General features: G+C 36.6%; 1 protein-coding gene across 5 annotated transcripts in view; it reads left to right on the top strand.

Annotated features, from left to right (window-relative positions):
* Positions 1–17,126, top strand: part of IFIH1 (interferon induced with helicase C domain 1) — a 109,739-nt gene that overhangs the window by 69,296 nt on the left and 23,317 nt on the right. For all 5 annotated transcript variants that reach the window (XM_069080322.1, XM_069080321.1, XM_069080320.1 and 2 more), the window contains 3 exons: positions 9,444–9,654; positions 10,706–10,923; positions 14,800–14,916. In XM_069080322.1, coding sequence (XP_068936423.1) covers positions 9,444–9,654; positions 10,706–10,923; positions 14,800–14,916 — 546 coding nt within the window. The remainder of the gene's footprint in view (positions 1–9,443; positions 9,655–10,705; positions 10,924–14,799; positions 14,917–17,126) is intronic.

Below are 17,126 nucleotides of genomic sequence, written 5' to 3'. Positions count from 1 at the left end.
TTTGCTCCAATCTAATTCTGAAGCAATGATTCTCCTCATTGAGCTTTTGAGATTCTTTTTCCATCTGGCAAATTTGGCTTTTTAAGGCATTCTTCTCCTCATTGCCTTTTTGAACCTCTTTTGCCATTTGAATTAGTCCATTTTTAAGGTAGTATTTTCCTCAGTCAGGCTGTTGACTCTCATTTTGTAATTTTCTTGCATCGTTCTCATTTCTCTTCCCAATTTTTCCTCCACTTCTATTATCTGCTTCTTAAGGTCCTCTATGGCCTGTAACCAGCTCATGTTTTCCTTTGAAGCTTTTGGTGCAGGAGTTCTGACTTCACTGTCTTCTTCCTGTTCCATGCTTTGCTCCTTTTTGTCCCCAAAATAGGAGTCTGATGTTGGAATCTTCTGTCTGCTTTATTTCCTTTGCCTGGTCATGTTGCCCCTCAGTCAGTTGACCCCTGGGCTTTTTGCCACAGTAGGACTCTGCCACCAGACAGGAGAGCTTTCATCCCAAACACTGGGGTTTTCTCAGCTGCCGGAGGTATTAGATGGGTGCCCTCTCTGAGGTCTCCACAAGCTCTGGCAAGGTGGACACACACCCCAGGACCTCCACCCTAGACTGCAATCCAGATCCAAAAAGGTTAAAGCAAGAGCAGTTACCCCTCAGACTGGTGCTTGATTCCCCTACACTCTGCAGGCCAGGAGCTGAAGCTGCCACATGGCGCTGGCTGGCTGTGCCGGCATCTCAGTCGCTTCTTGCTCCAGAGGCAAAAGCCACGCACTCCCACTTACTGGGTCCCAAAGTCCAGACTGCATTGACCTCTCACTTTTTTCTTCACATCTATGTGTTGATAAATCTGGAAACGGCCACAGATGCTGCCGATCTGGAGTCCCTTGGCTGGTGGCTGGTCAAGCACGCCCTGGGGCTAAAGCCTCAGCGTGGGGCTGGGCTGGGCTCCCAGAGCACTGCGCAGGAATCCCGGGCTGTCCTCAGTGGGAGGTTAGCTTCTCTGTGTCGTTTTGTAGGTTCTGCAGCTCCAAAGTTTGTTTAGAGTCCCCTTATTACATGGATTGGGGAAGGTGGAAGCCGGAGCAGTGGAGATGTCCTTCTTCTACTCTGCCATATTGACTCCACCCCCCTCAACTTAATTCTTATATACAGTATTATTAATCTCTCCTTTAAGTTTTGCAATTTTAATTTGGTATTTAATTGGGATTTTTTTTCTTTTTCTAGTAATTTTTAAAAATTGTATATCCAATTCATTGATCTGCTCTTTCCCTATTTTATTGAGATAAACATTTAGATATATAAATTTTTCTATCATTGCTATTTTTATTGCATCGCATAGGTTATAGTATATGGTTTTATTATCATTCTCATTAATAAAATTATTTATTGTTTCTATGACTTGTTCTTTAACCCACTCATTCTTTAAGAATAGGTTATTTAATCTCCAATTAATTTTTGTTTTCTTTTTTTTAAATTTATTTATTTATTTTAGTTTACAACATTCAGTTCTACAATCTCTTGATTTTCAAATTTTGCCCCCCTCTCTCTTCTCCTCTCTCCCCCCATAGTGGTATGTAATCAAATATAGGTTCTACAAATACCTTCACATCCAATTAATTTTTAATCTCTGTTTTCATGATCCCATATTAAATATATTTTTTATTGCATTGTGGTCTGCAAAGGATGTATTGAATTTCTTCTTTTTTGCATTTAACATAAATTTTTATGCTCTAATATATAGTTAATTTTTGTAAAGGTAACCATATACCACTGAGAAAATGGTATATTCCTTTTTATTACTATTCAATTCTTTCCAGATAGCTATCATGTACAGTCTATCTAAGATACTATTCATCTCCTTGATTTTTAAAAATTTATTTTTTGGTTATATTCATCTAGTTCTAAGAGGGGAAGTTTGAAGTCCCTCATAATTATAGTTTTGCTATCTTTTTCCACCTGAGATTCATTCCTTTAAAAATTTGTATGCTATAGTATTTGGTGGATATAGGTTTAGTATTGATATTATTTCATTATCTATAGTACCTTTTATCATAATGTAGTTTCCTTATTTATCTCTTTTAATTAAATTTACTTTAGCTTTAACTTTGTTTGAGGTTATGATTGCTACCCAGCTTTTTTTGTATCACCTGAAGCATAATAAATTCTACTCCAGCTCTTTATTTTTACTCTATGTGTATCTCCCTTTTTTAAATGTGTTTCTTATAAACAACATATTGTTGGATTCTAATTTGTACATTCTGCTCTCTTTTTCCATTTTATGGATAAGTTCATTACATTCACATTCAGAGTTATAATTAATAGTTGTTTATTTCCATCAAATTTATTTTTCCTCACTGTTTATCCTTTTCTCCCTCTCTTTTTACTCTATCCTTCCTTATATGTCCAATTTGCTTCTGATCGCTGCTTTCCCAATCTGTACCTCTTCTAAGAATCCCTCCCATATCCTCTCTCTTTTCCTTTCTATTTCTCTATCTGAACACCCATATAAGAGTCCCTTCCTTATCCTATCCCCTTGCCCTCCTATTTCTATGTAAGTTAAGAAGGCTTTTTATACCATTGTAGATATATATATATATATATATATATATATATATATGTTATTCTGTTATTCCCTCTTTAACCCAGTGCTAATAAGAATAAAGTTCTAGCACTACCAGGCCTCCACCTTCTCCTGCCCTCCACTGTAATAGCTATTCCATTCACACCTCTTTTGTGTGAGATAACTGTTCCATTTTACCTCTCTTTACTCAATTTAAATTTTTTAGCATTATTCTATCATACTTAAACAAGTCTTCTATCACACATATGCTCTTTCAAACTACCCTAGTAATGATAACATTCTTTTTTCAATTAATTAATTAATTTTATTTTTAATTTATGGAGTAAAACAAGCATTCCATAACATAATACAGTAAAAAAAAAAAAGGTGATTGTAATGAAAACAAATATACAACAGAATTATCATGTGCATTTCTTTTTTTTCTTCCCTCCCCACCCTAGAGATGACTACCATTAGATACAAATAGGTATATGTGTATAAAATTATTCTACATATACTTCTATTTATCAGTTCTTTCTATGGATACAGATAACATCTTTCTTTATATGTTTTTTATAGTTAATTTGGGTATTTATAATATTCAAAATGACTTCTTCACTCAAAGTTGTTCTTAAAACAGTATTGCTGTTTCTATATGTAATGTTCTCTTGGTTCTGCTCATTTAACTCTTCATTGTTTCTTTTTTTTTTTTTTAACAATTGGGGTTAAGTAATTTGCTCAAGGTTACACGGCCAGGTGTTTCTGAGTGGGTGCTAAGTGTCTGAGTCCGGATTCAATCCCAGGTCATCCTGACTCTGGGGCCAGTGCTCTTACTCGCTGTACTACCTGGCCTCCCCCCTCTTCATTATTTCTTGCAAGTCCTTCCATGTTTTCCTAAGATCATTGAGCTCATCATTTCTTATAGCACAGTACTATTCCATCACAATCATATAGCATAACTTGTTCAGTTATTTCCAATTCATTTCCCATTTACATTCAAAGTTAAAATCGCTATTTGTGAATTTCTCTCCTTTTTATTTTTACACGCTATTTTCCTTCTCAGCCTCTTATCACTCTATCCCAGTTATCTTATCTTCTCCTTATTCTCTTATTCCTTATTTTACCCTCCTGTCTAAAAGTTCCTTCCTTATCTATTTACCCCACCCTCCTAATATTAATCAATAAATCCTTTTAAAAGTTTTCCCTTCCCCCTTCCACCCCCTTTCTTACCTCTCTAGAAGTTCAGAAGACTTCTAAACCTTTTCAGATATTTATACTGTTTCCTCTTATTAAAACTCAGATGAGAGTAAGGTTCCAATATTACCAGCTCTGCACTCCCACCCACTTTCTCTGTATTTGTTCTTCCTTTCATGAACAATTTTTACAGGACAATTTCTGCTTTTTGCCTTTTCCCTTCCAATTTTGTTTTTTAGAATTGCCTCATAATACACAACTCAGTTCCAATCTTCTTTCAAACTACCTTAGTAATTGTAACAGTTTTAAGAATACTATTACTAGTAATAATATTTAATTAATATAAATAAAATTTGCATATATCATAAGTAAACAGTTGACCTTAATCAGTGCCTTATAATTGGTCTTTAATGATTTCTTTATATTTCTTCTGGATCTTTTATATCAAATTTTCCATTGAGTTTTATAATAACATTCTTAAGAGTTACAGATAACATTTTCCCATATAAGAAGTAAACAGTTTGACCTTATTAAATCTCTTATATACTTTCTTATGTTTCTCCTGATTCTTATAGGTCAGCTTTTCCATTCAGTTCTTGTCTTTTCCTCATGAATAGCTGAAGGTCCTTGAATTCATTGAATATCACTTTTTTTCATGCAGGGTTACACTCAGCTTTGCTGGGTAAGTTATTCTTGGTTACATACCCAAATCTTCAGAATATCCTGTTCCATGCCCTTTGATATTTTACTGTAGAAGGAGCTAAATCTTGTCATTCTGACTGTACCTTCACAGTATTGAAATCATTTCTTTCTAGTTGCTTATAATATTTTCTCAATCTGGGAGCTTCAAAATATGGCTATAATGTTTCTGTGAGTTTTCATGTTGGGATTTTTTCAATTTCTGTTTTGCTCTCTAGTTCTAAAACTAAAGGGCAATTTTCCTTCTTGAAGTATAGACTTTTTCTAAAAATCATAATTTTCAAGTAGTTAACAATTCTAAATTGTCTCTCCTTGATGTGTTTTGCAGGTCAGTTGTTTTTCTAATGAGATTTTCATATTCTCTTCTATTTTTTCATTCTTTTGATTTATTATTTCTTGGTGTCTTATGAAGTCATCAGCTTCCCCTTGCCCAATTCTAATTTTTATGAAATTATTTCCTTCCATCAGTTTTTGGATCTTATTTTCCAACTGGTTTACTTTCTTTTCATACTTTTCTTGATTTTCTTGCATTACTCTTATTTTCCCCCTAATTTTTCCTGAACCTTTCTTATTTGATTTTTAAAGTCCCTTTTAATTTCTTCCAAGGACTCTTTTTTGGGCTTAAGACCATTTTACATTTTTCTTTGAAGTAGAAGTAGCTGTTTTAACTTCATTGTTTTCTGAGTTTGAACCCAGATCTTCTCTGTCATCATAGTAACTATCTATGGTTGGGTTTTTTTCTCTTTTGCATACTTTTTTTTTATCTGCTTATTTCTTGGCTGTTAACTTTGTGTTAGAGTTGGCCTCTAGTCCTGAAGTGTGGGGGATAATGTCTCAAACTTCAGGTTTTTTGTGATGTTGTCTTCTGATATCTGTCTGGAGTGCTGATCTCAGGTACTTTTCTCTGCCCCTGAGTCACAACCAAGGTCATTAGAAATGCTGTCAGTTGTTGCTGCAAGTTCTCTTACTTGCTGTCGTCCTTCTTATGGCTGAAAGCATCAGTTTAGCCTTCTGTTTTGGAACCAAAACCAAGGGATTCTGTTGTCCTGTGAATGACCACAGCCAGCAGGGTCCTTGCCCCTCTGGAACCACACTCACCAGTGTGTATTCACTCTTCCTCACCCACACGTGTAGCCCAGACCTGTCTGATCAGCACGTCTGGACCCTACATCCAGCACCAGCAGAGGGTCCTGAAATTCTCCCCTGATCAACTTTCCAACCCCTACACTTCAACTGAAGCTGCCTTCTACACAGCTGCCCCCAGGGCTTATTTTTTGTTGATTTGGTGGTATCTGTCCCAAGTATCTGCACTTCAGTCAAGCCAGGAGGTTAGGTCTTTCCTAGCATCCTCCCAAATTCTTAGGCTGGATAACGGCTTTACCTTGATTTTAATTATTAATTAATTTAAATTATTTGTGACAGAATTTGGGAGAGCTGAGTAATTTCCTGCCTTATTCTACCATCTTCCCAGAATCATCTCCAATTGCATAATTTTCAGTCATTAATTAAATCTCTGCTTGTTCAGATGAACATTTGGAGCACCTTTGTAATTTTTTTTTTCAAAATATACTCACCACACTCTAGATGTACCAGAAAGTATTATGACTAAGGCTCTGGGAATTCATTGGTAGATGGCCATGAGTTGTTGGAGTTGTAAAACACAGGCCTCAGTTCCTGAGGGAAAATAGACTACTGGATCAAGGCTAAAATATCCAGGAATAGACATTGCCTGACATTCTGTTATCACATAACGTTTGTGACTAGTGAGCACAAAATTTTTATATATGTAGCTGGTGGCTGATTTACACTGGCTTTTACTCAACACACACACAAAAATAGTACATGTAATTCATTGGATTCAGTCAGTTGTCATATAAGAGAGATGTGTAATGTGTATGGAACAATTTTGCATTGAAGTCATTCTCTATTTTTCTCATTTTCTTTGACCTTCCCACTCTATTAGTGAAACTGTTGTCCTTCCTTGAAATTTTCCCTTCTATTCACTTTTTTGACAGTACAGTGACACTGCCCAAGTTATCTTATCTTTTTTTAAAATCATGTTTTGTTTTAGCTGTTTCTTTACTACATTTCCATAACTTTTGGTGTTGCTCAACGGCCAGTTCTTGGCTTGCTTCTGTTTCTCTCTACAAAAACTATCATAGGGAACTTATCTATTCTCATGGCATCAACAATCAACTCTATGTTTATGATTCCCATATCTGAAACTCTGGTCCTGTTTCCTAAACTAAACACCAGTCCCGTATCTCCAACTTGTCCTTTATACTTGGATTGCAAACTTGAAAATTCAAAACTGAGCTCATTGTCTGTAATTCCTGATAGATTTCTAGTCTTTCCTCTCTCCCTGTCCATGACATTAGCATTCTCCCAGTCATCGAGGACCAATATTTTCATTCATCACTCATTCACCCATCCATTATATGTAGTTATATAATAATAGAATCTTATCATTGGAAGAGAATTTAATAATCCCTTAATCCAAATCTCCCACCACTTCAGGAATTTCTACAATATCCAAAACAGGTAATCATCCAGTCTTTGCTTGGAATTCCTCTTTCAGAAGGAATCAAGTTCCATTTTTGGATAGTTCTATTTTTAAAAAATTCTTCCTTATATTGACTCCAAAGCTGCCTCACTGTAAATTCTATGCATTAACCCCAGTACTTCCCAATGGAGTTAGATGGAATAAATCTAATCTATCTTTCATGTGACAGTCCTTCAAATAGTTATTATTCCTTCCTAAGCTTTCTCATTGCAAACATCCCTAGTTCTTTCAATAATTCATCAAACAAGCCAGAATTTGGCAACATCCTTCTTAAAATATGGTGCCCAGCACTCTAGCTGTAGTCTGCCCATTGAGGGTGTAATCTGACTAATGCAGAAGACAACAATTCACTCCTTTGTTCTTTCTAGGCAGTCTAAGACTATACTTTCTTTGACAGACATATCACACTTAAAGGGACCTTATAGTTAACAAAACCCACAAGTTGTTACTGATGAACTACTAAGCTAGGTTTTCTTCATCCTATGCTTATGTTGTTCATTATGTGTGTGTGTATATGTATGTGTATGGGGGGAATGATATACAAGATTTTATATTTATGTTACTTTCAACATTATCATCCTACCCTGCTATTATCAGTCAGATAGCATTTATTAAATATCTATGTGCCAGGCACAGTCTTAGGCTCTGGAGATACAATTTTGACGCATGGCTTCTTTTTTAGCTTTTTGTCATTCATAGATTTGGGAAGCATGTTTTGTTCTCTTTTTATCTGGGTTGTTAAATAAAACAAGTAACAGAATATGGCCAAGTGCAGAGCATAAGTGAACCCCAATGTAATCTCTGTGGTCATTGAATCATATCTGTCTTTTATCTAAATGTAAAAAAATGCTTTTCTAAGGATCTGGCTTTCCTCTTCCTTTGTGATTACAATCTTTAAGATGATATAGTACATGGGGCATCTAGGTGGCACAGTGAAGAGAGCACTGGCCCTGGAGTCAGGAGGACCTGAGTTCAAATCTGGCTTCAGACACTTAACGCAAAACTAGCCGTGTGACCTTGGACAAGTCACTTAACCCCAATTGCCCTACCTTCCCCCCTCGAAAAAGCAAAAAAAGATGACATAGTACTTTCTGCCAAGTTTTTAAATTTCCATATCACCAACTATTTCTTCCTTGATGTTTATAATTGCACTTTTCCTCATAATTTCTTTTCTTTATCAATCTCTTTTGCTGACTCTTTATTCTCCTTGAAGGTAAATTACCGATAAAGTTGTAAACTTGGCCCTCTTCTGCCCTCTCTCTACACACTCTTTTGATGATCTCATCCATTCTCAGATACAATCACCTTTAAATCTACATCTCTATCCCCATACTCTAATCCCATATTTCTGACTGTTTTCTGTACTATGTAACTCCATAGGGATGTCCTTTCAACATCTCTGACTCAGGATACTCTCAACTAAACTCTCCATCTTTGCTTTCCAAAGATATTCAGTCCAAACTTTCTCCATTTATGTGTTTGGTACTACCAATCATGTAGCCCAGTAATGCTGTTATAAAATCTCAGTCAGTTTTTACTCTTTCCCCTCATTGCCCCACTCCACACATCCAATTAGTTGCCAGATTCTATAGTTTCTACCTCTTTATTGTCTCTTTTATCTGCTTCTTCCTTTCTACCTTCCCCCCCCAAAATTCATTAAAGCCCTTATGTCTTCCTACATATGGCCTTCTGACAAGTCTTTCTGTCAAAAGTCTGTTCCCACACCATTCCATTCTTTGCTCCGCTGTGCCATTTCAATTTCATTATCATGATTTCAATTATCCTTAATTCATTTGTTCATTCAATAGTATGTCTTGAGGTAGTATTGTTATTCAGGTTATAGCAAAACATCTGCTAAACACTCCATTTGCCTTACCTACATTGTAACTCTCAATGAACCTTATTCTCAAGGATCTTACAATCCAGAAGGGAGAAAGGAATGCGCAAATATGATACAAAAGAAAGTGAGATAAGTGCAAAGGAGAGTTTCAGGCAAAGTGCTATGAGCAATTTGAGGAAGAAATCAATTAGGCAACAGAGCCAGGGAAAGATTTGTGAAAATTGGCCCCTGAATTGGACCCCAAATAGTTATCATCTGGCCCTGGATCCCAAAGCTCCTGTTCACTAGAACAATCCCACTTTCTTCCCCTTTGTGGTCATGATAACCTTTTCTGTTATAGGACATAACAAATATGGCACCACCATGAGGTCTACTGAAGACTTTGCATTGGATTTGTTTTTCCCCCCATTTAGGAATCCTTTGACCCCTTTAGTTAAATGGCATATAGATAGGTATTCTTTGAGTCTATTCACCTCAGAGAGAACAGTTTGCATTTGTAAAAGGTGAGTGCCTCCAGTAGGGAATTTTCAAAGCTGAATTGATATTAAGTTTAACTTGGACTTTTTTTTTCTACTTTGGGTATATTATTTAGGTACCATTAGTTGAACAGCATTTCCGTAAAGAATTTAAACCATTCTTGAAGAAATGGTATCAAGTCATTGGAGTAAGTGGTGACTCCCAACTGAAAATCTCATTCCCAGAAGTTGTAAAATCCAATGATGTTATTATCAGTACAGCTCAAATCTTGGAGAATTCTCTTTTGAATTCAGAGAATGGAGAGGATGATGGTGTCCAGTTATCAGGTGATTATTGGCCAAAAGAGTTTTATTATTGTGAATAGAAGTTCAGAGTTCTTTGATATGAGGAAAAAGAGACCTTGGTGTGGTTGGTATTTTATCATTTTTTTTTTCCATCTATTTTTCAGTCTTTTTGCTAGGGACTGCTATATTTTTCTTTATTCACAATAGCAGGTCTCTTTATTAAATCTACTTGTAGAACAAAATCACTCTCAATTGTTTTTGGGAGAAAGGGAAATGTACTAAAACAACAAAATGGAAGGTTAAAAAAAAGATGTTAAATATTAATCTTCCACAACATTTTGAGAGAATAAAACAATTTAGTCACCATTTTTGGATTTGGGGATAGAAAACATGGATTCAAATGCTTTTTCTAGTATTTACTATTTGTATGACCTTGGACAAGTTTCACCCCCTTTTCTAAGCCTCATATCTTCATCTATAAAATTGATGACCTATGAAGTCCCTTCTATTTCTAAATCTTATTAAATCTATAAGGTAATAATTGTTACTTGAAAAATCATATTATCATTCTGTGACAAACGTAATGTTGCCACTCTAATTAAAAAATAAAAAGATCCCCCCAAGAGATATACATGTTAAAAATAATTTAATGTGTTTTAAAAATTGTAGAGTGTAAGGGCGGCCAGGTGGCTCAGCGAATAAGAGCACCGGCTCCAGTGTCAGGATGACCTGGGGATCAAATCTGGGCTCAGATACTTAGCACCACACCCAGAAATAACTGGCCGTGTAACCTTGAGCAAGTTACTTAACCCCTATTGCTTTAAAAAAAATTTATTAAAAAAAAATTGTAGAGTGTTCAGTCAAGACCTGAGTTAAAATCGAGACTCAGACACTAGCTGTGTGACCCTGGGCAAAGATCTCTTTGCCTCAGTTAATTGAACTGTAAAATGGGGATGTAATAGTACCTTCCTCCCAGGGTTGTTGTGAGGATAAAATGAGATAATATCTGTGAAGTGCTTAGTACTCCTGACACTGTAGGAATTCAGAGAAGTTCATTTGAAAGAATAATTTGAACAATTTTAATTCTCTCTAGACTTTTCCCTCATCATCATTGATGAATGCCATCATACCAACAAAGAAGCTGTCTATAATAATATAATGACACGTTATCTGAAACAAAAGATGAAGAACTGTAGATTCAAGAAGGAAAATAAACCAGTGGTACCTCAACCTCAGATACTTGGATTGACAGCTTCACCTGGTGTGGGAGGGGCCAAAAAGCAAGCTAAAGCTGAAGAACATATTTTAAAAGTGAGTAATTACTCTGAAAGTGAGTAATTTAAAAGTAATATTGTATACTATAGAAGAAACAGTGTCATATAATGGATTGGGAGCTAGCCTCCTGGTCAGGAAGATCTGGGTTCGAGTACTACTTCTGATTTACTGGCTATGGTAGAGTTGGGTCAGTCAAGACACTTATTCTCTCACTGACCCAAGCAACTGTTTTAGACCATAATTGCAGAGGGGGGTGCTGAGCTACGTTGTTAAAGGGAGTTTCCTCAATGGGAGTTCCTTATCCTAATGAAATCATAGGTCCAGTTCAAAGATAAATTATACATTGTAATTTTTGCTGAAGTGTTGGTTTGAAATTTTAATTTATGTTCATTAATGTTTAATGGAATGAACACAGAGGAAGTATTCAATGATTTATATTTAAGGGAAATTAATATGTTCACACAGAAAATCTGTATAGATAACTTTCTGTAAGACATTGATTCTCCTGTTTATATTTGAAAAGGGAACATTATCGCATGAACTGTGGAAGACTACCATATTTAATAACCTGGGGCAAAATTAATAACTTTTTTTTTTTGACAGAAAGACAGTGAGGTATCATGGGAAGAGCACTGTACTTGTCATAAAAAGACAAGTTAAAATTTGAAATTTGTCACTTGAAAGATTTGAAGTTTGAATCAGAGCTTCACTACTGCTTGTGTGATCTGAAGCAAGATATTTAATTTCTTTAAGTGACATCTGTAAAAAAAAAAAAAAAGGTGGGGGAGGGGATAGGATAATACTGTCTGCCCTACCTGGATTATATGGCTTTTGTGAAGCCCGCAGGATCTTTGAAAGTGCTCTACAAAATGTGAAAGGCTATTCAAGTATATGTTTTTGTAAATTTAATAAGCTTAATGTACAGTTCACAATCTTTCTCTTCTCTCCAACTCCCACACTCATACTAGGGGACTTTAAGGTCTACGCTGAAATTTCCTCAAATACCCTAAACTCTCAGGTCAACTTACTCATTTCTTATGACCTACTTCTCCACCCCACCACAGCTACACACAGAGACGGCCATGCATAGAAATATGCATCAGCAAAGGTAGAATTTATTAAGTGTGAAAACTTCTATTTTACACTGGGAGGATGGTATTATTACCCAGTGAGATGGATGTCTGAAAATGGCACATCCCTCTGAGTTGCTTTCTATCTAATGCAATCTTCAATATTCTGATTTCTGACTTAGACAAAATCTACCCACAGCACAATCTTATCAGTTTCACATAAAAAATAAGAATGGAGAGGAAAACGCAGACTTGATGACCTTCTCTGATGAAAGAAGTGCTGTAGCCCATGTCGTATAACTTCAGAGAGTGACCACAAAGAGAAGTTGTACAGTAGATTAGAAAGAGTACTAGGGCTGGGGTCAGGAAGGCCTGAGTTAAAATCCAGACTCAAACACTAACTAGCAGTGTGACCCTGGGCAAAGATCTCTTTGCCTCAGTTAATTGAACTGTAAAATGGGGATATAATAGTACCTACCTCCCAGGGTTGTTGTGAGGATAAAATGAAATAATATTTGTGAAGTGCTTAGTACTCCTGGTACTCTGTAAGAATTATATAAATGTTAGCTATTAGTTACTGTCATTAATAGTTAACATTTACATAATGCCTACTATATGAAAAAAAGAAATTCACATAACTTTATTACATATTTAAAAGTCTTAGCAAGTTGTACATAATCGATTTGCAGTTTCCTATACAATCATCTTTTTACAAAAAATTATACTGTTATAGAAATGCTTGCTTTATTCCATAAATTAAAATAAATAAAAATTTAAAAATAAATATTAGCTATTATTATCATCACACAAATGTTTAAGAATTACAAGGAGCACATGGTACAAGGGCATATGAACAGACATAGACTTAATTTAATTCAATTCAGTTCAGTAAACATCAGTGTCTGCTACATATGAGGTTCTACGCAAAGGAGGCGCAGATTAAGTTTTGTGTTATAAGCTGAACTCATAAAGTTAGTGGAACACAGTTCCACCTCTCCTATCTATGTTTTGGACCCCAAGCCCAAGTTGTTGCTGGATTTTTATAGTGTTAAATCAGGTATGTGATAAACCTTGACCCAAAGCCAGAACGCTAATATATACAGCTTCTATCTTTATCAAAGAGTTGCTTCTCATATCTCCCAATAAATCCGTAGTGGACACAGTCATCATGATATTGTAATTTTCTCCATCTCCATTCATCAGCATGTGTTTTGGAATGAAGGCAGTGAATGGGGGAATGGGCAGTGATCCAGAGCTGGGGCTTGATCTACAGCAGGATTAGGGGATAAGAAGCTCGAAAGAAGAGGTATAGAGTTGAACTGATTCATCAAGGTGTCAAAATGGCAAAGGAAGGAGAGTATAGACAGTGCAAGGGATCATGGTCTCAGAAAGAAGGATTAGACATCACTGTAGTAGCAACTAGCATTTATTATAGTTCTTTAAGGTTTGCAAAGCACTTTTATAAAAATAATGTCATTTTTCTTCTTCACGACAATCTTAGGAAGTAGGTGCTGTTATCATCCCCATTTTACACTTGAGGAAACTGAGGGGAACAGAGGTGAAGTAACTTACCCAAGGTGATACAGTGAGTTTGTGTCTGAGGCCAGATTTGAATTCAAGTCTTCCTCACTCCTGGCCCAACATTATAGAGATCCAATGAGTCACCTAGATGTCTTGATAAGGAAGAACAAATTTTAGAGCTTTATGTAAAAAGAAGTGGGATGACAATAGATTCTGATTCAATAAAGGAATCTCGGAGCTCATGAACATAGATGTGGTACATTTGTAGTTGATAGCAAGATTGAGAATATGGCCATCTCTGTATGTATATGTGGTGGGGTGAAAGAGTAGGTCATGGGAAATAAGTAAATTGAACTGATTGCTTAGGGTGTTTGAAGAAAGATAGGTATGGATCTTGAAGTCCCCTAGCATGAGGTTAGGAGTTGAAGAATGTGAGGTAGGCACTGAACCCACTGAGGAAGGAAGGAGGATGTTCTACAGGTCATTAGATCTCTGGAATCTTAATTGGTTATTAAATATAGATTGAATAAACCTCAAAGGAAGAGAGGTTACTGAGTTGGAAGAGAGGTTACTGAGTTTTGGTGGTAAAGGATGAGTCTTAAAGTGGCAGTGATGAACAAGGAGTTCATCTCCCACAATATGACCATGGAGTGGGAGATAAGAGTGTAATTGTAGGAGTGTGCTGATAAATATGTAAAAATTGGCTTTCTGGAAAAAAACAACAACAACAATATGTACATGGCACACTATTAAGTTTAGTCTACATTATCAACTTCTCCATCACTTTCTTAAGTTTAGACAATCAACAAAACAATAATGAAACTGATTTTCGTAGCATTTGCTGATTTCTGAAGTGTAAAGGCTCACACTGAAAATTTTACAGTCAGTTTCCACAAGCTGGTTGGAGCTGGCTCCAGCACCCCCCTGGCTTGAGGGGTTTAAGAAGTGAGAGGAAGAGCAGGGTTTGAACATTGGCAATCTAGGTTTCAGAATCACTGGGGTGAAGAGGAAAGTATGTTAATCATTGAGGAATGAGTTCAGATAGGTTATCATTGCCCATAGAGGTTCAGCCTGGGAGTGGAGTTGCCCCAGGGCATCAAACAACAATATGTGGCTGGAAGGAGTAGGCAGGAGGCCATGCCCAGGGTGGGGCAACTAGTGTGGAATTTGCTTAACTGGAGAGAATGCCTGGAACACCTGTAAACAAACAAACCAAATAAGGAATGTTGTCAGTTTCTTACATGAGTAAGACTTCTGTTCAAAATGGATTCCAATATGTGACTGAAGAATTTTTAAGTACTATAAACTTTTCTTTTTACAGATATGTGCTAATCTTGATGCATGTACAATTATCACTGTAAAAGAAAATGCTGCCCTTTTAAAAGAACAAGTGAAGGAACCTTGTAAAAAGTTTGTGATTGCAGATGACAACAGAGAAGTAGGTTTGGAAATTTCTGTACTGTCTTTGTCTATACACATGTTTTTAAATTTGAAAATAATCATTATTTCAGGTTAAAAAAAGTATACAGGCTATTTTACCCTCCCTTCCTAAGTAGCATTATCATCCCAAACTATTAGAAAATAAAACTTCAGTTTTGTGATTATGCATTGATGGCAGAAAAAAAAAAACTGTAACAAATATATTCTTCTTTTCTCATTTTTGACTTTCTTTTGCAAATAAGCTATCAGAGAACACTTGCTAAACTAAAATTTAGAGTAGTAATTCACTTTAGCCTTGATCATCTTGCAGAATTCCATTACTGTTTGTTCGTTTTTTGCTTTTTGGAGGGGGGAAGGCAGGGCAATTGGGGTTAAGTAACTTGCCCAAGGTCACACAGCTAGTAAGTGTTAAGTTAAGTTAAGCATCAAATTTGAACTCAGGTTCTCCTGACTCCAGATCCGATGTTCTATTCACTGTGGCACCTAGCCTCCTTAGAATTCCATTACTGTTCAGCTAAAACATTGTTACTCCTCCAGAAATTCTGAAATAATAATAATAATGATAATAACTAACATTTATATAACACTATGTGCCAGGTACTGTGCTAAGTGCTTTAAAATTATTATCTCATCCTGGGAGGTAGGTGCTCTTATTTTCACCATTTTACATTTGAGGAACATGAGACAAAGATTGAGTGATTTGTTAAGTGTTACATGGCTAGTAAGTGCCTGAGGCAGGATTTGAATTTTACTCCAGGGGCATTGTTCTGTCCAATGTACCACCTGGGACACAAAGATGGTGGTAGTCCCAACTTCTGTAAACTATTTTGGATTTTTTAAAAAAAATATTACTCCTAGTGAAAAATAAATGAATTCTGTTCATTTGTGGGTTTATTGTGGATGTATGTGGGTATAGCACAAACTCTGGGGATACTATTCGTGCCCTCTACTTGCACTGGCAAGTCAAATGTCTAGAGATAGGCCAGCTACTTCTTGCCTCAGGGCTCTAGGGACCCTGAGGAGCCAGAGTACTATAGCACAGGAGCCCCTACTAGTGTGCTTTTCCTGTTGATTATCCATTGATATCAATTAGCCAACCAGCTTTAATTGGTTTTTAGAAACAAGTAGTAACTAAGGTAGTTAATAGTATTGATGTGGTTTGAGAGGTTCAGGAACCTCTCAAGGACTGAAGTACTGGAGAAGGTTGTCTGGAATGAATTCATGGACTAAGGCACTCTTTAAGTCAAGTTGGCAAAGGTTTATTTGAACACCAGTATGGCAGGCAGAACTCCTTAAGGAACTTGCAACTTAACAGCAATGATGCTAAAGCTTATATAGGAAGAGTAGTGGATTATCTGGCAGATATACTAATTAGGTGATAACTTACAACCTTGGTCACAGGTGTCATTCCCTACTGGAAACCCGGGGAAGGAGTTTCTCAGGGGTGTATTTTTGGTCTGTAATATCTGTAGCAAGATTGCTTTGAGAGTTGATGTCTATAGCTTGATCTTTGGATTGAATATGACAACTTTGGGAATCAATACATGATAATTCTGTACTTATAAGATAGTCCTATTTTTTTTTTTTTTGCACTGAATATGTTGACTTTATTGGTGGTACACAATACAGGACTCTAGGCTTCTTCCCCCTACTACAGGGGTGCTTTGGAACAAGGATGTGAATGGGACATGGGATCCCTAGTATAGGAACACAGGTTAGGAATGTGGGCTCCCCAGTGGTGGATTTCCTCTTTTTGGCTGGGGATGAAGATCCATGGCTTTCCACTTTACTCCTTGGAGGCCATGTAGACCATGAGGTCTACTACATGGTTGCTGTAACCATACTCATTGTCATACCAGGAAATGAGCTTGACAAAATGGTCATTGAGGGCAATACCAACGCCAGCGTCAAAGGTAGAAGAGTGAGTGTTGCTGTTGAAGTCACAGGATACAACCTGGTCCTCTGTGTAGCCCAAGATGCCCTTCAAAGTTCTTAAGGACCTCCTCTGAACAGGTGGAGGGAAGCAGGCAGAGACAGAGCCTTTCCTCCTCTTCCTTAAGTGATTTGGTCTCAAAGACTTAGAGCTAAGCTCTCCTCTAGGTTGCTAAACACAGGAATGCTGGTGATTTTATTATCTTATAGAAGACCCACAAGCAACAATTAAATCTATTCAGCCACTCTCAATACACCTTCCGTGCAGTGTCATTC

The sequence above is a fragment of the Petaurus breviceps genome, unplaced genomic scaffold (genome assembly GCF_028583685.1).
Source record: "Petaurus breviceps papuanus isolate PSGF00001 unplaced genomic scaffold, PetGlider_PUasm1.0 91133, whole genome shotgun sequence".
NCBI classification, from domain to species: domain Eukaryota; kingdom Metazoa; phylum Chordata; class Mammalia; order Diprotodontia; family Petauridae; genus Petaurus; species Petaurus breviceps.
Note: the sequence above shows the minus strand (reverse complement) of the source record. Positions and strands in the feature narration are given on the sequence as shown.